Below are 27125 nucleotides of genomic sequence, written 5' to 3'. Positions count from 1 at the left end.
ACTGAAAAGCTTTGTAGAAAATTCAGGGTAAAATTCACAGGTGCATCAGGAGGCACGCAATATTAGCTATATACCTATTAAGATCTATGTGCAATGCTGTACCTATTTCAAACTTATATTCCTCTAGAATGTAACAGATGCATGTAAACTGCAAACAAATTAATAGATGAAGTTTTACTATTACTCCTAATAGTAGCAATTTGGTGAGAAGTATTTTACTTAATACTTTTTATTAATATTTTACTTAATACTTTTACAGAAGTATTATTTCCCATTTATCTATTAAGTTACTGCAACTCATGAAAGGCACTGTCATTTACATCTGCTCCATTATCAAACAATCCCACCAGCACTCCGAGGTGTAGTATTACTGACTAGAATGGAATATGTTCTATGTGGTCTATATATATTCCATCCCTAACTCAAAAGTACTACAAAGAATGTCGCAACTAATATTCATTTAACAAAGAAAAACTCAAATCCTGCTAAATAATATTTTCATGTGGGCTTCAAAATGCAAAACAGCCAAAAATAATTATGTTCCTTTGAATTATTGTTTTGATTTGAAAAAGGGTTTTTGTCTGACAGCATGCAGTCAAGTGTATAATGAGATCATTCTAGACAGTAACCACACCAGGATGGATGAAACTGAGCATTGGTCAGAATGAACACACTTTGATGAGCACTCATTTGCAAAAATTGCCAAAAACTCCTGTGAGGGCTGATTTTTTTCAACTGCATTTTAATTAATAATAATAAAACCCAATGAAACATCAGAAAAATTTTAACATATGCTGAGCAGAAGCCTTTTTCCTTGTGTTTGAAAAGAAAATGGAAGCTATTCCTTTGGAAAATGAAATTATTTCAACATAAACATTTACTGGAACATAATGGATGGGCGGAGAGTGCACGTATTTTGATAATGAACTGATCCCATGGTATCACCACCCCCATGTGTGTTAACTTCAAATATGACAGAGTATTTTTAAGAATAACATTTCATTTTTCAGGATATTATCAAAGATGCTATCCAGGGGAGCAATTATCCTAATTATATACTAAAAACCTTTTAGAGGGATGATAAGGTTTTAATGGAAAGTACATTAGAGCTGCAATATGTAAGAATTGACACCTCAATTGTGCAACCTCAATTCAGTCTCCTGTGCATATGCACTCTGAAGAAGCCTTTATGATAATAATGCTGTTTCTTCAAATGACTTCTGCTGCATCAAGGTCATAAAAATGTGGGGGAAATGGACAATGGAACAAACTAAATTATGGTACATCACTCTAGAAATGTGGCAGGGTCAACAATATTATAAACCGAGAGATGAAAAATATTTTCCCTAAATATCAAACAGAAACTCGTAGGATAATATTCCAAATGAATGTTAAATGAGAGCTACTAAAGCTAGAAATTTTTAATTAATATATCTAATTTGTATCCAAGATTTCAAAAAGATCTGGCAAGAATTCATCTCAAGAAATGGTGCTGTCTCTTAATAGTACCTGGCATATTGATAAGATTTAAGACTAAAAGGAAGCTAATGAAGTAACCTTGGTCATTACAGGCTTTCAGCCTGAGATCGGGAATAATGGAATAGCTGATATGGATCACCATTAATAATAAATGGAAGGGACACAGGTCATGCAAATCAGCATTATTTCAGAAAAACTGGATCTTATTATTCAACCTTGTTTTTTAAAATAAAATTTAAAGTTTTTGGAATAGTACTACAAGGAAATTTGGATTAATAAACTTTATTCAAGTGGTCTGTCATTGCAGTGGCGAAAATTAAAAATATTTTATACTGAATTCTTCCAAATACATGTGCATGAGAAGAGTGCACTCCCCAAATGGAAAAAAGGTAACAGTTTTACCATCCTTATCCTGAAAATCTACAATGGGTAGAAGGAGTGTCAAAAAGCCTACATAGACCTCATTCCTTTCATGCTCTTTGTCAGGATTCTGAAAGCTGCCAGTTAAATGGGGAAGAGTCAGCCATGAAAGCACTCTAGAAACAGCCATCACTGAATACTTCTGTCTGTTCCACTGTCTACTTCTCAGTTTATGACAGTGAAGTTTTATTTTAGCCCTGCAGGAAAAAATTCCCATTTTTTTCAAAAGTCAAGAAGTGAAAGAAAAAGAAAAAAAAATAGCTGAATTCTTTTATTCCCAACACTGCAAAGACTTCATTTTTATCCTAGTGATTTGGAGTTAGTCTGCCACACATTTGATGACAAAAGCAGATGATTTCAATTTTCTAGTTATTAATTTGAGAGTTTTATGATAACAAAGGTTTGTCCAAATACAAAATTTCACTGTTTAAAATAGAATATCTAATGGATCAGCTGTGTTAGAGGAATCTATGGCTTTATCTCATGCTGCCCAGAACTGCCAAGAGGGGAAGCCAGAGGAAGAACTGCTACTGAAAATGTCTGTAATTTATTTTCCCTCATCTCTTAATTTGTTCTGCTAATACATTTGTAATGAGGGTCAAATCCTAATGAAAATGGTGCTTATTTTGCACAACAAAAGTTAATTTTTTTCCTCTCCTTTTATAACGTCTAACAAAAAAAAACCAATTCCCACATTGTGCAGAAAACTGAAACAATAAAGCATGGATATTTTCTCCTTAAAATATTAGGGAGGGGAGATGTGCACTGTGGGTGTATCTACTGACAGCAGGCTACAGACATGTCAAGAAAGAATATGGGACAGCATCTGTCTTCAAAACGTGAATACGGATCACCTGGGCCTGTTTCTTGGCTAATACCAGAAACCTCCAAACCTGGACAACCCAGGAACAAACATCACTGTAGAAAAGGATTTTCAGGCTGTCTCACTCACCTCCTGAACACTACCCAAATATAGCTAGGGTGGACCACAGCTTCAATATGTTGTCACAACTGGATTTGAAGGAGGTAGCTAACAGGGCAGAAATCAGAGTTACACACCTCACTGACCAGTCTACAGCCACTTCCAACTACAGCAGTGTAGCAGATAATTTGAGAGGCAACTTCTGATTTCAGAAAAAATCAGAAGGCTAATATTCTCACAAACAGCATCTCATTCTTCATCTCATAATACAAGAGACATTTTCCCAGTGTTATACCAATACTTAATTGACTAACTCCTAATTCTAATGAAGCACCTTCTTTTGGAACATGATGTGCACAGTAAAAATCTAACTCAACTGAAATCAGCATCAAAACACGTGCTAACATCAATGACATTAAAAATTCATGTCAGCCTGAGACTCAGATCACTCGAAGACCTATTTATTGAGACCAGCAGGTCTATAACCCCTGTCAAAGAAATAGTGACCAACACAAGACCATAGGTGAACTGTGCTCCTCTAGGAGATACAGTACTTAAAAAGTCAATAGAAAGCATCCTAATTAAATAATACAAGAAATACAAAAAGCAGGTATGAAAATATCATTATGATGAGACAAAACTGCAAAGCTTCTCATATTTGTACTTAAATATTTGTAATTAAAAATTAAAAGGAACTATAAAATACCAGAAGATACTTTAAAACTTAAAAGAAATTATTAAATTGTAATTTCTGTTATAGAAACAGCTACAGCAGCAAATACTCAAGGCATAAGTTTCAGGAATCTTTTCTGGTTTTGAAGGGTCCTTAAAAAAGAACTAGCTGTACTGAAGAAAAACCCAGCAAAATGCAAGATAGAAGAGGTATTGTATATTTCACTCTTCCATCAGCATTCTCTTGATTTTCATTAAAAGGTCACATGAAATGAAAAATCTTAACCGTAAACACATATTAATGTACTAGACAAAATCACTTCTGATAAATGCTCACTATATCCTGCACTACGTCCTGCAGCAGTTGGAATGACAAACACAAAATGTGCCACCACTGGAAGTCAGCAGAAGGGTGGTTCGGTTTCTGGTACTGCGTGCTGGCAAAGATGTGTATCTTGAAACTCTGAATGTGAACCTTACAACACTGTAAATTACCTGTTAAAACAAGTCAGTTGATACATTCTGTACAATAGCCAAATTGTGTCCATTTAGCTCAAACATGGGTTAAAGTAAGGCAAAGAATAGGAGAGAAAAACAATGTATAGGTCCTGACATTAAAATTCACTATTAATAAGTTATTGATCAAAAGTTCAGCTGAAAAATTTTGCTAATTTTCAATTTTTACTTTGAAGTAAATTTTACTAAAAAGCACATAAACAGTAAAATCAAACTATTTTCATTTGGACTACATATAACATTTAAATGGAAAAAAAAAAGTATCTGTTATTCAGTTAAACCACTTCCATTGGTATAAATATTTTAATCCAGATTTGATTTCAGAAGAGTTCTTGGAGAGCTCCAACTTCTCCAAAGACAGAATTTTAGGATATATCTGTCTTGACTGGAGTTGGCCATGAATACACTGAAGCTGGAAATAAGAAGCTTCTTAATATCTAGCACAGAAATCAGTGATTCTAATACAGATGACTTTGAAGAACAACAGGCACAAAACCAAAACATTTTGAAGATCCATCTTGAAAGGAACTACATAAGGACTAGAATCTAACTTTTCTCCCTTTAAGGGGAATATTGTCATCATTTTAGGGCACAGTGAGGCTCTCTTGCTCATTCTTTCCATGGCCTATGATACTCTTTCTGTGCTAGATGTAAAGGGGGATTATATTGTGCAAAACATCCTGAGAACTGGGAAACTTTATTTAACAATGGGAGCATTTCTCTAAGGCAAAAAATTACTTAGAGAAGAAAATGCTTGCTGCCTAAGATTTGTTCAGCTATTAGGTTGTTATGGAAACACAACCCTCTTTTGTCAGTGAATCAATTCCACCAAAAGGATGCACGGCTCACGTTACAATAGCTATGCCCTGCGTTCTGTAATGAAAAGCTCGGAGTGGCTCCTCACGTCTCACTCAACACACAGACCAATTACACTCTTCGGAGATAATGTCCCCTTGAGTAACAGACAGAACAAGAAGGGACATTGGATTAGCACTCATATAGCACCACTGAATCACAGAATATTCTGATAATAATTCCTTGGAAGGGATCAACAAGATCACCAAAGTCCAACTCACGGCCCTGCACAGAACAGTCCCAAGAATGACATGAGGTGCCAAAGTGTTGTTGAAACATTTCCTCAGTTCTGGCAGGCTGGTGCTGTGATGTCATGTCAGGTTCTGAAGCACTAGTATGTTCTAATGGCCCTGATAAGCATTCTGAAGTTCTCTGTTCACATCCCTGCTGCTTAGAAAATTCAGCACTGATGGCAGGTAGGTAGTAATGACTTAGAATATGCACCACAATATCAAAAGCCTTCGTGAAATAGCCAGTTGTTTCAGAAACATTTGTGTTAAATTAGACTAAATTTCACAGAGTATTTTCAGCTGGTTTAGACCAACTGTTAACCCTGCCTCCTTTATTATGCTCTTCCATACAACTAAGATGATTTTCTCGATCATTAAATATCTTTCTTTGGAAGTATTTAATGCTGGGGAGTTAGACTGTAGGTCATGTGTTTTAAGTGCACTATATCCTACTATCTCTGGTTTAAAAAGCATACCGAAATGAAATACAGCTCTATTAGCAGCCCTGCTCGAAGCAATTCAGGTGTGAGTGGCTTTCAGAAAGGTTTGTGTCTGACCCTTCAGATCAATTGGAGTTTCAAAGTGGTGAAGCATCGATGACTAAAGCTACACTCTTGAACTTCTATTCATCCAGACAATTTTTTATATCTGGCAGTGTGATGGTTCCTTCTTGTGGCCACTTTTCACTGATTTGCTTATAACTAGAAACTAACTGCACAAAACTGAAGGTATAAATTAATCAAGTTAGAAAATATGTATTTGGGATCTTGGTCTCAATCTGGAAAACTGAAGTGTGAAAATATTCAGGATTACTGAAGTCAAACACAAACTGATGATCTGACAAATAGAACTTTATTTACCAAGTAAAGTATTTGATGATTTTGAAACTAAGTAAAGGACATATTTTAATGTTGATAAAAATGTTATCACAGCAAGGCTCTTTTTTCTATTCAGGTTGCTGGAGAATAGTCTTCTAGACATCTGTGTGAGACTGCTGATACAGTGTTATGCAGCTGAGGTGATATGACACACTGACAAGTTTTCAGGTTCATTTTCATTGTAATGACAGGAGAGGGATGCCAGGCTGAGAAAATAAAAAAAAAAAAACCCAACAAAACCCAACTCTAATAGTGCAAAGAACTGGCCAGCTTGGGGACAGTTTGGTAGATTGTATTAATTCAATGTCAACTACTTTTTATTAATTTCCCTGTTGTAATTATGAGGCTATAAGAAGAAGGTATGATTAATTACATATTTATTAACTGCCTGGTCCTCCTGAGGAGTCATTGGCATTTAAGGAAAAACCAAGCAATTTCTTCAGATAACAAAAACATCCTGACTGACAACAGCAAGATTGCTTCATAGTACTCTTATCTGGGCAAAGGAGCAGAACAGCTGCTACCTCTTTCTTTATGTTTCAGTTCCTTGCCTTGTGTTTGCTTGCTATAAGCAACTGGCAACACATCACATATCTAAGGACAATTTTTATTCCCGACAGAATCCATACCTTTGATATAACCAGGTAGAGTAGTTGTACAAGAGTAATCTTTAAAATTACTGCCTTGGGAATTGCTGACTGTGCAGCGGCTGAGAGCTCAGCACAAGTGAAGCCCCATAGTATTCACCTTATTTCTCAGCTGGATTTTGCAGCCCACACTGAGTTCTGCTTTGCCACAGCTCAGCTGTTTTTAGAGTTGAAGATGGCTCACTAAGGTGTCCCTGACCTGCAGCCACAGCTAAGTAACATAACGAAACATAAAAGGGTTCTTGAACTACAATTCTCTTATCCAATGGTGATTCTCATGCAGTTGGCATAGAGAAATGTCTCTTGTCATTGAGATGCTTTATTAAAACCTTTGTTAATCTGCATAAACAGAACAAATTTCCCAAGGAAGGTGGTTGTATTTTTCTTCCACAAGTTATGTGGGACAAACAGCATTTGAAAAGTTCTATTTCCTGATGATACTCAAGGAGATCTAAAAATAGTTTAATTATTACTGGCCATAACTCACTATTATTGAAAATTTAATATGTGAACTGTCACCTGGTGTCACTCATAGGGATTTTCTGCAGTAGAAATGGTAAAAGCAGACTCAAAGAGATATAAATCTCCCTACTGGGCAGGGATATGCACTTAACTACAACTAAAAAACCCCAATGTAGCTCAGATTTCATTCAACAACTCTCCTAAATAAAATGGATGACACTAAGAAGTGCAAGGATGGATTGTGGTACACAATGTCTAAGCTACTAAGGGTACAAGTCTGTAAGGCTCTTTAACATCAGAGCCCCAAAGCAGCCCCAATACCTAAATCAGCATTCTGGACTATATGTCAGCGACCAAAGCCACACTAACTTCACAAACATCTTTTAAATTCATTTACACCTTCTCCAAGATGATTTGTTCCTATAGTTCACAAAATTTCATTACATCCCTAAAAGCAAAAGGAAAATACTAATGCATTGCTTATGAACTAATAAAATTTCATGATTCTTTTTCAAGATTAAATGTGTCATGTGAATTTTTTTAAACAAAAGAGCAGTGTAAAAATTAAAATGAGTAGCAGAAACACCTAGTTTAAGAAATATTGACACTGTTGGATACAGTACATATCCAACAGGACAATAGCCAACAGAAGAATCAGTCAGACTGATTAATGAATCACTATTTTATATTCATTTTATGAGATGGATCTATGAAATTTTAACCCCAAATTTATATTTTACTTAATGGAAAGAATTTTCTCAAAGAGCACAATATTTCAGAATATTCCTATCATGTGTTAACTACTAGTTTAAAGGTAGAAATGATAAGAAATAATTTCTGCCAAACTTGTCTTATTACTCTATCATAAAAAAAAGAACAGTTTAACTTGGACTGAGACAGAGAGTCTTTCTTGCTCTTAAATCTAGGCTAATTACAAGCAATTGCTTTAACTGTGAGCATAAACCCATAAATGTAACTGTTTCTCTTCCTACATGAACCTAATTTCTTGCAAACAAACATAAAAGTCACACAAAGTAGGGTTTCAGTAGTAAAGATAACCAACTTTATGACTACTTTTATTTTCTTTCTATTCAGTTTTTCTCCCTGAAAACAAAGAAGCCTTTACCATTTGTTGCATGGAGTTCTCATCCTCTGTGATTCCCTACCAGTTCAACAACAAGACTCAGGAGAACTACAGAGCAGCCAGTTTTTTCTCCCCAGAACCCTACATAGCACATAATACAGAAATTTGAAACAGTATTCCCAAAGTTGGCATGTCTCGGTGACACAAAAATTGAGGGAAATTCAGGAAAAAGCCATGCAGAATTAGGTATTTATTTCAAATAAATGATCTATAATAATATGTAACTTATTCAAGCAATAAATCTATACAACCTAAAGTGGCAGGATGACTTTGCATACAATTACACCTAGTGCTAAATACCTTATAACTGAAATTTATGATTTGATTTATTTATTATAAGATTTATTCCATTTGGTCCATTTCTAGTATAAGATAAGAGCTAACATGATTATGGCTTGCAAGTCAGGCCAGTTGGATAGCTTCTACATTTATAGCTTAAAATAAAACTACATTTTTCTATACAGCCGAATGTTCTTCCCAATAAAATGCCAAGAGGAAAATATCATAGTGGTATATGGAAAACTAACAGAAGGAATTACAGGACATTTGCATTGTCAACTCATTGATCTGTTACATCTTCTAAATATCATGAATGCCCTCATGAATGTCCTACAGCTTTATTAGTTATACTCTAGGCCTCTGACACACACTATTTTAAACTTTACACAAAACATATTTACAGAATAAGACATAAAAACGTCCTTTATAGGATGGGTGTTTCATGCTGATCTTAATGGATTTACTATGCCTAAGAAAAATGCTTATGTTCAGCAGACAGCACAATTCCAAAGCTGGTATTTTAACTAGTAAAAGTTCCATCTTGTTTTAAAAAATGGGAAGAGTTGTTGTTGAGGCCCATTATTAAGAAGACAGGTAATGAACTCCCCCTACCAATTTATTGGGTATGTGTATGGTAGTCTTTCCACTACAATAAATATATTTATGGCAATTATTCAAGCAGAAGTGTGAAAAACAAAGATAATTTGCTATTTTCTTCCTCTACTGAAAAGCAACCCACAATATTGTCCTGCACAGACTAATTTTGTTTTAGACTATCAGAGCCAAAATCATCAAAGTCAGAAACAAGAAGTAGAAGCAAGTAGTCATGCTGATGTTCAAGACAGATTCTGGTCCATTCTGTGCAACTATGCCACAAAGATGCTATCCTATTTTTTGACACCCTAGACTGCTGCTTGTAATTCAGGTTCCAGCAAGTCTTTAGCTCAAATTTAAAAGAGAGGTAGGAACTACGATCCACTCCACCTTACCTTACACACTCCAAAGCTGTATCTTGCTATCTGGCCCTCATACACTATGCCTAACACAGCTCTGGCACTCCTTCAGTATTAGTACAGCTGTGAAATCAGGAAGGTGCTTCCCCTTACACAGATCAGAGCAGTAGCACGACGCTAGTCAACAGTCATCTGTCATCCCCGTACATTACCCAAATCATGACTCCTAATCAAGATCACACAGGTCGGAAAGTCAATTGCCTGTTTCAAATAGGTCTCTGCTGCTGAGAACTGTCATTTGTCACAGCAGACTCTCAGTCCAATTACTTAGAGCAAAATGAGTAAATTCTGAAATTCCTGTACCAGGTGGTGACTAATGAAGAGTTCAAACAAGGGTAATGAAAGAGATCATACAATTTTGGAGAACATATACACAATTCTGACAGATAATATCATACTTATCGATAATATCTGACTTAGCATAATTCTATTAGTTTTTAACTATTTTAACTCACTGCTGTTCAAACTTTATATATAACACAAACAGCAGTCTGTCAAACTGTCATTTAATATTTAATATTCTCTTAATTCTCATTCACTATTTAATTTTCAAAAATGGATCAGATATACTTTCATGTAACATGAAAACGCAGAGCACTTTGAATTTTGAAGTATTTCCATAATGTTGTTGCCAAGGGGTACTTAGAAAAAAAAGACGCAGGTTAGTTAAAGGATTACTGCAAAATGCTTGTCTACAAGAAATCCTTTCTAATTTGGCTTTTTGCAACCTTGTATTTATCTAGGAAAATACTTTAACATCTGCTTTGTTTTCACTTCCACAAATTTTGCTATTAATCTTTATTCTGACGTGAAGCTCTTAGAGAGCTAATGGAAGACTATAATCACACTGTGATAAACAGGGAACTGCATGCTTCAAAACATAAATCTACATATTCTGTAGATTAACACTTACACCAATGACTGTGTGAAGGATTATTTGGTGATTTACCTGGTCTTGAGGAAGGAACTCTTGCTATCTCTAGGGAACAAGGCTTTTTGGTCACTGCTACGTCTATGGAATCACAAAGACTGCTGTCATTTTCTGAAGGAACTGCATCCAGAGGTACAGAAGGTATTGCTTCCAGTGCATAACCTCTCTTCTTTGAATAGGATTCCTGAAATGCAAAAATTTAAGTAGGTAAGAGAGATATTTCTTAGATGAAACAGGAAAAAGACCAGGCTCAATAATTCTGGCTAGCAGGGTTTAAAATTCAGCAAATTAAATACCACATTCTACTGAAATCCAAACTGTAACAGATCAGAATTACTTGCATGCTAGAAGAAAACATTTATTTCTTTAAATTTTTGTATAATACAGTTCTTTTTCAGTTACAGAAGAACTTCATCAAACTTTTTATTTAATGAAAACTGGATTACAGCTTTTGCAGTACCTGTTTTGTGAGCTTGTAATTCAGGGGATGTCTCATTTTCTTTTTTAATTGCTTCTCTTGAGAGCAACAATTACATTAACCACTACAATTACATTCTCTTCAGGGATGATTTTACAAAATATTTATATTACGTATAAGAAAACTTAAAATATGCCTCGTACATATGGATGGCGGGCTGTGAATGAAGATGAATTACTACTCCACATTTGAGCAAAATAATGACAAAAGGTCCCATAACAGCAATATGTACAGCAAATTCTACTGATCAGCAAATGCTGAGGGAGGAGGAAAAAAGGAATTAGAAGTTTTACTGGTACAGTAATCCAATCAAGCAGACTGTTTATAGTTTCAACGATGAATAAGAAGATAACATCCTGTTTCAACAGAGATTTATTTTTTTAATCCCAGCAGAAAGCAATTTCATGGGCAAAGACATATTTCCGCATCTTTCTTACATTGGACATACGGATGTCTCTGAAAGTCAAGCATCGGACACAAATCAAATCTGATATAATAACAGGCAAAGGGCAGGAAAGCACCCTGACAGTTAGATAGTATTGTAGCCCTACTAAGAAAATGATTGAAGAACATGATGCCTAAAACAAAATGTGGAGTAACAATTTCTTCACCAAGATGTTCTATTACCTAAGGTAAGCTATGGCTACAGGTAACAGTGCCTTTTTGGATAAATTATTTATACTGTTGGCCTATAATTACATGACTCTTAGTTTTTTGGGTTTTTTTCCTGGCCATTGTGGTAATTTTATCTTTATGTAAGTTCATAGTTTGACAATAATTCCAGGCCTCTTGAAGGATAGGGTTAGGATGACACCAAGAGCAGCTTCACTTCAAAATAATTGATGACTTCGGTAGAGACAGATTTAAATCTCAGGTTAAATTCACAAAGAATTTGAAAATGAACACTGAAAACAGCGATCAGGGGAAAAATAATACAAATAAAATAAATAAAATAAAGAGAACAATATTAAAAAAAATAAGAAGTAAATTGAATACTAAGATGCATTTGTAATTGAAAAAAATTTAGCATGTACCAGAAAACAATAAAAAACTGGTGGTCAGTGTTCAAAAAACATATTTAAACGAGGAATGAGATTGTATCTCTACCTGTTTCTACCTTTCCAGTTTCTAGCTAGTCAGATTATGAGCTGTCAGTATTAGTAATCTCACATATATAGACTATTAGTAACTAGTTTCAGGTAGTAGACATTATAAAGACTACAATATTTTGCAAGTAGGTTTCCTGCAGCTCCAAATGTAACTTCATTAACTTAAGCCACTTCATTCCTTAAATGAAGTTAATAGAAAATTACACGGAGGCATTGAAGCAGCTGAAGTGCAACTGCAGGACAAGAGAAGAAATCCTTCCAACCTTGAAAAAAAGAGAATTTTTAGCTTGTCCATTTAAGTCTACAGTAAAAAGGCAGAGGCAAAAATTTATTTACCAAAGCAATGACTAAAACAAGAGACTTGAATTTAATCCTTGTACTCTTCCAGAAATATGCATTTAAGTCAGAATGCCAAAACTCTAATCATATTAAATCTGCCTAGAGAAGCCCGTGAAGAAATACTGCAGCCTTAAAATTGTCACAAAACACCAAAGGGAAATTCTGTTCAGTGCCTGAATTCAGCTGCATTTAAACAAAAAAATAAAAGTTGATACACCAAACATTAGAACAGACTTTGGATCATACTTTGTGTCACCCAACATTCTGTCTGTAAAGGCAGACAGCAGTGCTGACTTCGAGAACAGTGAAACCAACCTGAGATTAGGTCAAGCATGAAGTAACTGCTTTCCTTCTCCAACATCTTGTGAGTCTAACCCTTCATAGTCAAAAAGTGCTGACTTTGTTTCATGTGTGCACCAATCCAACTTGCTAGAATTGCCTTCTCAAGTTGCTTTAGAGCACACGTCCCCTTTCATAGTTTGCATGCCCCCATTTTGTTTTTAGCTATCTCACCAAGTTTGACATTGCTGCTTTATACTTTGGATGGCAATAAAGGGTTGTTCTTTACTTATCCTCTCCTTGTGATATCACAGACATATGCACTTGCCACGTCCTCTCCTTTAGGGAATGAGAAATACTAGCCTACTTCCCCAGCTGTTCCAGGATTTTGACCATCTCTGTCACCCTTCATCAGTTTTCAATGATGTGACAGGGATGACATTTTCTCAGATTTCTTCATTCAAGATGAGGGCTCACCAAGCAGTCATACTGACATAATGATTTTTTTGTACTCTACTCCTTTCCTAATTGCTCTTAACATTCAGTTTGATTTTCTGAATGTTATTCAACATTCTGTAATTAACATTGCATGAATATAAATGTCAGAGAAGAATAAATAAAAATGATGGGATTACTCAGAACATTGTCAGAATGTAAACTACCAGCAATTAAAGTCTTCCTAGTTATCTCTCTAATAAATAAAATATAATAATAGTATGTCCAGCAGAAGTTAAATGAGTTAGAGCCAAAAAAGAATTGTTAATACTTTAGAAAGCCAGAAATTCTATCAACCCATTAAGTGAAGATGATAAACCTTTATTAAAAAGTGCTTATGTACCAAAAAGAAAAAAGAAAATTTCTCATCACTGACATTGTAAAATCTTCTAGTTGCTGCAAAATGTTCTCCATTTTGCTGGTACTGAATATTTCTAGAAATTTCTAAGATCTAAACTAATTCACCAACTTAAATGTTAGCAGATATTGTAAGATTCTAAGAATCAGGTGCGAAGCAATGTGATTGCGTTCTTTTCTTAAAAGCTCTCAAACAAAACCAACTGCAACAGGTAACTACAGTAATTCTACATGCCCAAGTTATTATCAACTTCATTATTAAAAATCCTAAAAATACTTTTCCTTTGTCTTTAGTCCTGAAATCAGAGTCTAATTTTTCCTTTAAAAATAGAGATCATCCAATCTCAAACTTCTATTAACCACTCCAAATTGCTGAACATGAGACATATAACTGACCACCAACATCAAGACAGAATTTATCCTTATTTGAAATGATAACTTCACAAAAATAATGTCCTGGGCTTCTAGCAAATTAAAATGAGTTTTTTGTTTTTTGGTTTTTTTTGTGGAAAGGATAAAAATACATACACAATAGAATTTTAAAAAGCGCCAACATCGAGAGTGAGTGAGTCACTCTAGTGGGAAATCACTAGAGAACAGCCACCCATACTGATCCATGTAAATTAGATTTTTTTGTCTTGTAGAAAGAAACAGTAATGTGACACTGAAGTTGCAGAGCACATGCCAGGGACACACTGTGGCCCTTATTCATAGGCCTGCAATCAGCTGCGTCTCCTCTGAGCATAAGTTTGAAAATAGAATATCTATGACACACTATCTGAAACCTGCACAGGAGTAAGAGATTGTTAATCAGTGGGAATGAAATTGTTCCTAAAATATCTATTTTTGGCCATTGCAAAGGGTTAATTGTGCAACAATGTGCCATAATATGACTAAATCTTCAAGAACTACATGATGTTGAGTTGGACCTTTTTTTCCAGGTGTCTAGCTTCCCTTGCTTCTGCCTTCTGTGTAGCCTTGCCTATATTTTAAGAGTCAAACTGAATCATCTATGACTAAGGGCTGAGGTATATGCAAGTTTGTGTTTATATGACCTATGAATAGAATGATAGAGGCTCAGGAGGCACCTAATCTGAACTGACACTCTGACAAGAAGATAGAATTTGTACTACACAGAATTTTTGTTATTCTGTCAATAACCTTTTCCATAAAAATTAAGTCACTTGAAGCTTTATTACTTCCCTGGAACATGGGACAACACAGCAGGGTGACACGTGACTCTTCTCTTAAAGTAGAAATAATCTGGGAATAACGGAAAGGAAAAATGCAATGCATCTGTCACCTTTAGAAATATCTTTTTCATTTATATAGATAGTGAAGAACAGCTAATAAATTCTGACATACCCCTTGAGATCCACCAGGGTATTGTGCTGTCTCCTCTGGCTTGCTGAAGGCCAGAGGACCAGCATCTAGAACCCAGGCGGCTGTCCCTCTATCTTAGTATGATCAATTCTGCCCAGCTGCTCCTTAGAAGAGAACTATGACACTCTATTGATGAAACTTTGGAGAGTTACTGATCTTATGTGCTCCATCAACCCAAAGCTCCTGATTATCCTGAGAGTGAGCAATGAATACTGCATTTATCCCATGTATGTCATGTAATTATGGAATGGTTTGGGTTGGAAGGCAGCTTTAGAGGTCATCTAGCCAAATCCCTTGATATGGGGAGGGGTATCTTAAAGTAGACCAGGCTGCTCAGAGCCCCTGACCTTGAATGTTTCCAGGGATGAGCATCTACCTCCTCCTTGGGCAAACTATTCCAATGATTTACCATCCTCACTGGAAAAAATATTTTCCTTCCATCTAATCTGAGTGTACTTGCAGACTTCTTAACATTTGTAAACAGACTGATATATAACCTTGTTGGATTGGGACACTTCACACTGAAATATTAATGATAAGTAACTGAAGGTTGCTGAGAGGAATCAAGAATTCAAGCAAGAAAGAAGTCCTGACCAGTGACTCAAGATAATTAGAACATTTTTCAGACATGCAGCAAGGTGGAAAGGGAAATGTGGGAACCTGAATGGCATTGCACAAGTTTGCCACAATAATGTACTAAGCAAAAACAACTGAAAGTATTTCCTATGTCACAACAATCCAACACCCAAAGTAGATGGTGAAATATTTATTTTGACTGCCTTTCCAGTCAAAGATATCAGGAATAGTACTATAATTTATGGCTAGTAAAAACACATTTATCTATTACTAATAATTTAACCAAAGCAAGTTTCATAGTATCACACAATTAGAATAATTTCTCATGAGTCAAACTATCATAAATGTTCATTGTTTTGACAGCTAGAAACACTTGAATGTGTAATTTGTCATAGAACATATAATAAGGTTCATGATATATTACAGAATCTGGAAAATCACGAATAATCTCATTTAAAGGTAATGACACCGGAGGATCTAATCTGGTCTGCACAAAGTAATTCTAGCAAGGATTTTAAAAGAGTAGGATCTTTTACTCTTTCAGCAAACATCTGAAATTGCAGCTTTGCAGTTGTAGGAATAATACATGTACAGAGTTAACTGAAATAATTCCCTTCAAAAACCTTAAACAGCCTTTTTAAGTTTCAGAAAGACTTCCACAGAGCTGAGAAAAACATCAATTTTAAAAAGTGTGTTAGAGTTGTTTTCCTTTTTAGTTAGAAATGTAAATATAATGTTTAGTTTTTCAAAAAACATTCAAAATTTAGATTTGCTTTTTCAAACTTTATGTATGAAAAACTGAGCCTTATTTATATAAGACCCCAAATATAGGGGTTTTTTCCTCTTTTCCCAATGCATAATTTCAAAAATCCACTTTTCAAATTTAAAAGTTCATACAAAAGCTGTACAGACATAAATCCCTGAAAGCTAAAGGTTCCTACAATTCCTTACAACACAAAGCTCACTAATATAGCCTAAACTATAAATGTGTGAAGACATGGGTAAATTGTGAGCATAATGAATGCAGTGCTAACCTCAGCAGCAGAAACATGTCACTATATTTTATGCAGTGTTTTCATAATTCTAGCTGGCAGATATTCAGCATTTCAAATGAAGCTAGATTGTTGTAGTCATGTTACATGCTTTCCCATGCATTCAACACTGAGGCCATGGAAAAGAGCAGATGCTTCTTCTAATAAATAACTCACTGTGACAAAGAATACACTAAAACTGTACATAATGTGCTTTATGCAAATGTTAGTGGTTGTGTTTGGTGATGTAGTGTAATATAGTAGTTTTAATAAACAATTATTAGTTTAGCTGAAAAAATACAATTATAAACAAGAAAGCAATTTCCAGTTTAAATATTCTCCTTTCTTTCTATTGTTTTCATGAAACATACTTTAAAAAATTATGTTGTATTTGAATTTGAAGCTGTGGGAAAATACCTCTTTAAAAGAAAGGCTATTATATTAAAAAAAAAGATAAAATGAGCTTAAACCTAAGCTCCATGGAAACAATACTTCTTTGCAAGACGCTTATGCTCTAATGCCTAGGTTTTAAACATACACACACAGCTCCAACAGAAGCAAATATGAAAACTAACTCCTTACATTATAAGTGCAGTAACCATGGAAAATGTTAGATACTGAGAAACCTTATACAAAAGTCAATATTTGACAGCAAATGCAGATAAATAATTAATGCTCTACTCTATGTTAAGCAGACTCACATTTCTCACATTTTATAGCTTAATTTCTGTCAACTACTGTGCCATTAAATGAAAAATCTATGTGTTGCTGTGAAGGGGAGAGAAGAACTGAATGCACTTAAGTAAATCCTGAAGCAAAACACAACTGCTCTGTGAATAGCAACCTTACAGCTGTAAACCGACTTGATTGGAGAGCAGATAACTTCACTAAAATTATGGGAGACATTATGGGAGAAATCTTCTTTGAAAAGAGAGATTTAACACCAACATGTGTTAATCCATTATCTATTACAAATAACCCATATATTTTAAAAAATATTCTATATCTGCCCCTACATCTTTTTCTGAAGTAAATACTCTGAAAAATTTGCAAAACAGAAACCAATTAATTGATATCACATATAATAAATTTGATAGAAGAGACAAATAAATATTCGCTACTTCAGGAAAGACAATTTCCCATGTTCAAAAGTTTTTGAGACGGAAGAAAGCCAAATTTAAGTATGTTTGGTATAAACATACTTATGCAATAGCATAAACTAAGACTGTCTTACAAGAAATCTCTCCTACACATGCTCCCACAGAAAAACAGAAAGAACAAGAAAATGTTTTTCAAAATAATCAAATTATGGAGAGTTGTATTGTGAAAGCGAAAGAACTTTGTTGTGGATCATACTTTTATTTGTTACATAACTGAAGAGAAAAGTGAAATACAAAATTAACAGAAAAAAGTTTGAGATTGTTCTTTAAAGATCCCAGCGGCATGCAAAGTTTGTAAAAGTTAATACTTCCTAATTAAATAGTACCAAATAAACTTTGCAGATATTTCAGCAATGTGAAAAGTAAGCCTAACAGTAAGAGACAGTTGGAGGGAAGTAAGCTACTGTAAGCTAGAAGAGATGCTTAAAAACAGTAAAACAAGTTTTTCCATGGCAACAGGGGAAATATGCACATTAGCAGTAAACACAAGTTAAGAGGATATTGCCTATACCTCCTATATTCCTAAATAACCCAGTGATTTTCTATTTCATACCATAGTTCAGAACAGTAGTTCTGAATGGGAACCTATGAACTCTGCTGTTTCCTGGCCAAAAGTGTGCCAAAGCCCACTAACATTCATAACAAGGATTTTTAGTTCTATGGATACAAAAAGGTTGCTGTTCTATGGATACATTGCTCAGTGCTATCTCCTCATACTGCCTATATTCTTGGCAATTTTCTGAGGGCTGATGTGGCCATGTTGATTTTACATAGGTAAGATGAAAATATAAGGATAATACATGAACATAATTACTTTATTCATCACTGAAGGAAATCAATCCACTAATAAACATGCTACTTCCATATGGCTCTTTAAACAAGAAATCCCACCTTTTTATGTCAAAGCTCTATTGCTTTAATTGTTGCTATGATGATGTGTTAATTCATTGCAAATTCTCAGGCCTAGATATTGTGAAATGGAAATGGAATGTAAAGTCTACATAAAATGAAATTAATGAAGATTATAAGGGAACCTAAATCACATTTTCAATAACATTTGAACTTTAAAAATTTTCCATAGTTTCACTGCAAGATTCCAGTTTCGAACAGTGACCACTCTGTCTATTTAACAAGAATTAAGGGGTCTTGCTTCAGGTTTGCAGTCATACTAGCTGTAATGAATACTTTTATTACAAGTACTCTCTGTCAATTTTGTTAATTCCTTCATATACAAACAAATTACTATGTCAGAGTTTGCCAAAACCAAGATGGTAAAAAGTTCTCAGAAAAGAACTTTTCCCCTAACAATTCTATTGCTCCAGGTTCTGATTCAATTATTTTCTTATATGTCATCAAATAATAACTCATCTTCAAAACAGCAATGTAAATGCTAGAAGTTAAACACTCAAGTAATTTGCAAACTCAAGATCCTTTCAAATTTTCATTATTGAGAAAACAGTGTTGTTAAGTAAAAGAAATTTGCTAACGGAATGCCTGGATGTCACATGAAACCACCTAAAGCCAGACAACAGGAAACTCTTGGCAGTGGGTCTTTATTCCTGGATCAAAAAATGACATTCTAGCCACAAAAAATCCAAACTGTGAAGTGTGAGGTGTTCTTCTTTGATCTTACAGTCCTGATGAGAAATAACTGTCTGTGGGAGAAAGATGGTAAGATTGCTATCCTTGAGAGGCACCTCAAAAATTGCTCATGAACCTTGCAACAGAACATTATTGCATTCAAAACAGATTATAAAAAAGATACACTCAGTCTGTCCACTTCAGAAGTGGGTAGAAAGAACTGAAGGAAAGCCTTCTGCTTTGTCAGCTGTGTACTCTAAGTGCCCCGGTGTTTAATTTGCACATAAATTCAGCTCAAAAGCTAGGCATGTAGTCAAAAACATCCCTAAATTCATATCTCACAATGGCTGGCTCACAGTGGCTTCCTGTTCAACAGAAAAGAGCAACCAGTCAAATACCTTCAGAGATGTTGACACTTTCTTAATGATACAAGGAGCAAGAATATCCAGATGGGTTTCTGAAGGAACATTCTGCTGTCAATATTTATTTTTCACAATGCAAAGCTACTCGCTCTATAAAACCAGTGTGAATAAGGGAGGATTTAATCACCTGCCTATATACAAACACATTACAACAATTCAGTAAAAAGGCTTTATGTGTATATAGAACTGCTGTCTGTATGTAGTATCTGCTAATCAGAAAAGCTAGTTAGGGACAAACCTTTTGGTTTGCTAGTTAGACTGTTAGGGCTAAAACACTGTCTGAGAGTTATACACCCAATTTTGCTAAATTCAAAATTAGGTAGCTATAAATAGGACTTAGCATTGCCTAAAGATTTTATTTTCTCTCTTTTTCTTCACAGTATAAAATATTGTGAAACAAAAACTAGGATGTTATAAAATTATAGCATCTCCAAAAATAATACAGTTGGTATGATACTGTCAATTTATTAATTTACCTCGATGTCTTCACACTTACACCTTTTATCTCAAAAAACTGCAAAATGCCTGGTAGACTGTTCGTGTTATACAGAGACATATTTATATCAAGTTTTTTAAAAAAAGCTATCTCCACCTTTCACCAAAGGAGCACAGCTATTCTCCATACTATTAGGAGCATTACTGTGACTTCTTTTTATTATAGTAGATTTTATGAAACAAAACTTCTTACTGCTTTTGGAAAGTGAATAGAGCATTTAGAATCTGCATTCTACAGCAATATATATGATGAACATCCGAGGTAAAAAAACATGAAACATGAGATTCCCATTTTCTAGCTGAATTGCCTTTTTAAATGACCTTAAAGTAAAAAGAACTATTTCGCTATAATTGGCAGATCACATTTTCTATCCAAAGTAATCCAAAATACCTTTTCATGAAAACATGAGACAATGTAGTCTTATGTATTTCCCTTTGATGTCTTAAATAAAGTCTCCCCCAAATTCAGTTTCATTTATTTTTCATCCGGTTCATGAGTTCCTCTCAACTACAGGTTGCTAGTAGTGAAAAAAATCATAATAATCAGTTTGGGATTTTAAGAAACTGTAAGTCTTAGACTAGTTTTGAATTTTGGTGAAAATATAAGGTATCTCTTTATAAAGTTCCATTTGTATGGAAATCCAAATGGGGTTGAGCACATTAATGCTTATACTTAAGAAATTAATTGATTCAGGATCTATCCCATTTTTAGACTCAGTATAATGGATACCATCATTAAAGGTTCTCAGTAAAATACAACCACCAGACCTGACTTTAAACCCAAGCCATGCATTTCCTTTTACACAGCAAGAGAGGATTCACAGTTAGATAGTACAAAGTTGTCCTTTTGAAAAGTCCAGCTGCCAGTCAGGTCTTTTCTTCAGAAAGAAATCAGGTCTATATAAAATTTTACAGACTTCTCATGGACTCACTCTACAAAGACATGATTTTCCATACTATGAAAACTGAAGTAAGAAAAAATATCCCTCATGGTCCCAGTATCAGCTTAGTTCTCAGATATATTTTCAACATAATTAAAAACAAACAAAAAACCCCATAGAAAATAGGTTTTTATGCTCAAAAACAGTCCCAAAATGTCAAGTGTCTTTAAAGAGCCCTTCACAGAAATACAACCTGACACAAAGCTTGACTGCATGGCTAATCAGTGTAACAAATCCATGTCACAATCACCATGTCTGGATATCTCCACTCAACTGATATCATAACTCCAGACACCTCAACACCAGCACTTTTGTGCATAAACTCTTCCTCCTGTTACTACAGTAGGAGTAACAAATACAACGTATCTATGATGACTTTTCCTCCCAGGAAACATTAATACTGAACAATTAGTAGCCCAATTTGGTCAGAATAACCAGGAAGATCAACATAAATTTTCAGGTTTTAATATACTGCTTTAATATTGTTGTTATGAAGCAGTTGAAGTCCAAACATTAGGTTTTTAACCTTAAGTTGGAATTTCATGTACAAAACTAATTGCCATGTGCTACTGCTAGCTATGCACTGGGCAATTCAAATTGATTTTTTTCCATTTTCCCATAATTTGAGAAGCAGCACTGAAAGCAAAGACATTCCATGAAAGTGTGTCTTCTGATTACCACTAAATTTTAAACCACAAAACAATAAAAGGCAATATTATCATACTATGCAAGATCTTCCCAGACTACCATTGCGACATGTTTCAGTTGGTATGTGACAGTGCTCAATTCAACAGAAATTTCTACATGAATTTGAATACAATTAATAGGAATTAAATTTAATCTTGTAAAACACTACAGTCATCAATATTTCAGATTATTTCTGACATACATCAATAGTTCCAGTACATTTTGACACTTCACTCCTTTCTCTCTCATCCTGTTTAATTTTGCTGTTTCATGATCATACCAAGAGATAACACATCCCAGCAGTGACCAGATTTACACAGTGCTCGACAGGGATAGCCAAATTTTCAAAACCAGTCATTTACAAACTGCAGAGGCAGTCCTAAGCTTTTAAAGAAATAAACTCATCTGAGGTCCCATAACCTTACAGAGGATTATAGAACATAGGTGTTAGCAACAATATGAAAGAGATCTCTGGAAGTCATCTTATCCAAACTTGCAGTTGAAGCAGAGCTTAGGAGCTTGACCAGTCAATTCTGAAAATCCCCCAAGGATAAACAGACTATAACTTCTCTGGTTATACTACACACCTGTGTAGTGGTGTGTAGATTACACAACTAGCACAGTAAAAATGCATTTGCAACAAGGCACTTGCAAATTTACATGGGTGACTCCAAATTTACACTGGAAATTCAGAAACTACATATGCAATACATACCACATGCAAGAATAAAACGTTCAGCTTCATTCCTTAAAACACAATCAGAAAATGCAGCATAGCACCAAAATAAACCACAATTTTTTCAATATACTTATTTCCTATCACTGTCCAGTAGGGTATAATCATCACCTGCTGGTTCTTTCTAGGCAGCATACATATCGCACTTTTCAGTAGCTCCTCCACTGTGTGGGTGGCGTGTTCCTGAAATTACTAATAAGAATTAAACTAACTGCAAAAGAGACAACACTGCAAATCAAGAGTTGGACAGAAATATTTTTATAAGTAGTAGAGCTTTCCATATTATTCCCATTTATGTAAATTTATAATCTAATCTACTAAATTAGGAAGAAAAAATATTTTTCACTGAAGGTTAGAAACTAGATGAAAGTATTACAGATAATATAACAATCTTACTCTGGCTATCCATACTCAGGCATATTTTAGGTCAAAGGTTTCCCTACTTTGTCTGTATCATCACTAAATAAGGAGACAGGTTTCCTCCCCTGTAACACAGAAATTAGATAAAGCCACAAGACTTTCTAATTTTGGAGAACTTCAGCACTAAGTAAAATGAGCCAAATCTGCTTCTTTACCAGTCTAGTTTGAAATTTGCTTCCACTGAATGTACTGAAAGGTAAAGTTATTAATGGATTGAAAAACCAAGATGAAACATTTTAGCCACTATTGTTTAATTAAAAACATGGTCTTTGATTTTGTTTGATTATATTAAAAACCGGGGAAGAAATACTTCCTCTTTTATACTACCTCCCCTGCACCAGGGCACTTTAAGAATTACTTGAACTTTCATCACATTGACCTTAAAATCTAAGAAAATTTTTGAGACAACTGAAGATAGAAGGAGTTCAAACAAAAAGAATATGTTAAAATAAAAAGAAATAATGCCAAATAAAATTCCCAATATTAAAATTCCTCAGAAAGAAATAAAGAGCCATGCTGCCTCCCTCCAGAGAGTGTCAGTATGGAGGGTTTTTTAGGAGCAGATTTGATCTCTATGTAAAAACCGAGTTAGCACATTACTTAAATACTCCATTCATCTCTCATGTATCCTGAACGGACTTCGAAAATGTAAAAATAATTGCAACATAATGATTTTCAATGTCAGGCTTTCTACAGAACAACCTTAACTAATTTCTACAACACAAACAGTACACAAAATTTCTTTCCATTAAAAACTACTATTTAAAATTTACTAAAAGAAGTACATACGGACAAAATAACCTTCTGGAAGCTAGATATGAAATAAATAACCCTATTAACAGATGCATCAAATTCCAAACTTTAAATATTCCCACCATAGCCTGTACTGATGAAGAAACTAATACATACAATTCTCATCTCCTAAAAATATAGTTAGGAGTCCACTTTTTCTACCCTCCCTCTAATTAAAAAAGCTGTTTGGGGGCAATGTCTCTCTTGCACAGGAGAATCCTTGATAAAGTTGCTGGAGTTCCTACCTCTAGGAATTCTAGAGTTATATAAGCAGAATGTTGATCAGTCTTAAAGGGACATGCCACGGTCTCCCCGAATTTCATTCCCTCTTAAAAGATGAAAATTGGACACTAAGCTAGAAACACAGCATTTAAATACTTAAGTAAATTTGCCAGATATTTTTGTGAAGAGCCATGCTTCCCAGAGACTGGCAACACGAAGATTTATACTTACAGCTTTTGAATCAAAGTTCAATTTTTCCATAGCAACTGCACTGCTTTCCTTACAGACATTTTCATTTTGTAACAGAAGTGTAACAAATGAGGTGTTCCTTGCTGTCATCATGTCAAACACACGGAATCACTGTCAGGATTTTTAAGTTTTACATACAACACAATTCAAGTCAGAGACCAGTCAAGCTGACCCAGCAGCATCTTAAACGGGACAGAGCTAAACCTGCCTTATCTCACAATTATTTTATATCATAATTAGAAAAATATGCTGGCATGACTGTCAAGATTAAGGTGTGTGAACTGCTTGCTTTAAACTGATAATACTGAAGGGATCATATAGAACTCTGCAGCACTCATCTCTTTGACATTGCAGACTGCCCTCCATGTATCTCTGTACATCAGGCCCTTAGCAGAGAAATATTCAAGGTGTCCTATACATGAAAAAGAAAATGGAATTATATACATACATTCAGAGTATGCTGCTCTATTCTCAAGAAAATGTGAATATGTACGTGGGTACTGAGCTTTTGCCCTAAATCAAAGATTAACTCCAGAACAAAGCAACAGCCCAAATTAACCTTAAATCATAACCTACAAATGGAATAGACTCTCTGCTAAAATAAGAAGACATGTCTCAATTCCAGTCTCCAAAAATCCACCTGCATATTCTAAACCCCTGAAATTTTTACAAGGCACAAAGATTTTTCCATAAAGCTCTTCCAGCACTTCACCAATTTTGAGACTGTAAAAGAGTTGATTGTTCTGTGAACACCTGTATCACTGCTATGCTAGGTTCTAAGTAACATTTTGCGCAGAACATTCTATAATAGCCTTTCTAAAATGACACTTCCCAGCACAATAGAGACAGCAATAACACACTGCATGCCAGAAGTACCTCCAGACAAGCTTTTCTCCCTAACTGCAAAAACGAAACCAAGTTTGTCAAGGAGATTACTGCCCTCTCCTTTGGCATACTGAAAACTGTTAGGTCACAGATGGACATTTTCATAATCTCCCCTAAAACTCAATTTCATGTTATCGTTGTGCCTCTGACTGTGTATATAAAGCAAGAATCAATCTTTATGTTTGTTCACCTTTGATGTGCAAACACACTAAATTTATATGATTGTAAAATCGATTTTTAACTAAAGGAGAGTAAAAATGAACTTGTTTGAATCCAAGAGTCATTGATAGAGACATTTCCCTACTTTTGGATCTTTAGGAGAGTACAAATTTTAAGACACCATGTCAAATACCCTTATCTCACTGTTTCTTCATGATGAAGTCTGCACACTGATATGTTAGTGCACTGACGTGAGTATCAGAAACATATTTTTGTACTTTTACCTAAAAAATGCTATTGCAGACAATATATAATTTGTTAGACCAACTCCAGATACTGTTCTTAATCCAGAAACTTATATATATACTTTGTGTTTTCAATCCCTTAGAACAAGATGTTCTCTGCTGCTTTCTGAAGTAAATGTGAAAGATCCAACAGATTAGCTAACAGCTTGAAAGACTGCATGCATTGATGGCAACAATTTATACAAACCAAAGTCACTGGCTTTTAGTCTGGAGACTTTTCACTACCTTTTTTTCCTTTCTCCCATAAAAAGAAATCAACAAAAGACCAAAACTATCTCTGTCATGAATTTTTATGGATAGAAGCAATCTAGAAAGGCAATCTGTCATATCATAAATGAAAGCATAAGAAATATACTCTTTTTTGTATTTGTAATTAAAAATCTTTTTATTCTCAGAGCAAGAAGGAAGAGATATCATAAGTCTGAGATTAAAATTTAAGTCCAATGAATAACACTCATTCAGGAATCCCTATCTTAAAACTTACATTATATTTGGAATGACTCTCTCTTTATAAATAGGAAAGACATACCAACCAACCAACCACACTTGATAACACATTTCAAATGCATCCTTCAATTTTATAGCACCCTTTATGTATACCTTACCTAAAGAAGAAACAAGGAAAACAAAAGTATTTTCTAAAATTAGAAAAATTATTTCCTAAATGCATTTTCAGGAAACAAAAATGGCAAGTATGTTCATCATAGGCAAGTTTAACAATAATTAAACCACAGGTGATACATAAATAAGAAAAGTTCCATTTAAGAAGTACGTTTTGAAACAAATCTTTAAAAATGAGGAATTAGTAACTAGTACTCCGATTGTGAATCAGGATGATCCCAACAATGCCCCACTTTGCCAAATGTCTAAAATGATGGATAGTATGAAGTAGGAAACGGCCTCTGAAAGGGGAAAGGAATATAAAGGCTCCTTATCAAGAGACAGGGCAGTGCTCATTGTTATTCAAGCACATGAGCTGCCATATCCTGTTTCCATTGACTGCAGGGAAGGCTTCAGCATTGACTTCAAACAGGTGCAAGTCCCACGAGACTTAAAGGGAATAAAACGTACAGTCACGGTATGAAAGCAACAGTGTATGAAGTGTGGGGAGACAGGATATGGAATTCCAATGTGGTACACAAGAATCTGACAAAGCTATTTAAATGTAGTGCCAAGTAAGGATGCAACTGGAAAAACACCAGACACTTCTAAACAGAAATTTGGCAGGTCTTCATTCAACGCTACAAAAAAAAAAGTGCAGGAAAAATGTTACACAAATGAGAGTGCTAATTTACGGTGGGGGGAGAGAACAAGGGAGACCCAGAAGCAGCAATAAGCATCATCCTGTTCTGGAGCAATACAATATAATTTGTTCAGGAAACAGCTGCTGGAATGCTTTGGTAGATACTGTAGACTGATCTGCTCTGAGAGTTGCTGGGACTTAGACTCAAATATATTACCCACTTCTATTTATTCTCTTCTGTATTATGACGAACATTTGAAAACGTTTGGGAATTTTTTCTTTAACTTACATAATCTTCAAAAAGAAGTCTTAGGCTATATTCTTACATCAGTT

The 27125-nt window shown here is 34.8% G+C and overlaps 1 protein-coding gene across 9 annotated transcripts in view; it reads right to left on the bottom strand.

Moving 5' to 3' along the window:
* The window catches only part of ANKS1B (ankyrin repeat and sterile alpha motif domain containing 1B), a 406891-nt gene that overhangs the window by 280226 nt on the left and 99540 nt on the right, over positions 1-27125 (bottom strand). For all 9 annotated transcript variants that reach the window (XM_026798001.2, XM_026797993.2, XM_026798014.2 and 6 more), the window contains exon 10: positions 10467-10632. In XM_026798001.2, the coding sequence (XP_026653802.2) occupies positions 10467-10632 (166 nt within the window). The remainder of the gene's footprint in view (positions 1-10466; positions 10633-27125) is intronic.

Source organism: Zonotrichia albicollis, chromosome 4 (assembly GCF_047830755.1).
Source record: "Zonotrichia albicollis isolate bZonAlb1 chromosome 4, bZonAlb1.hap1, whole genome shotgun sequence".
Classification (NCBI taxonomy): Eukaryota; Metazoa; Chordata; class Aves; order Passeriformes; family Passerellidae; genus Zonotrichia; species Zonotrichia albicollis.
This window is presented reverse-complemented; position numbering and strand designations above follow the sequence as displayed.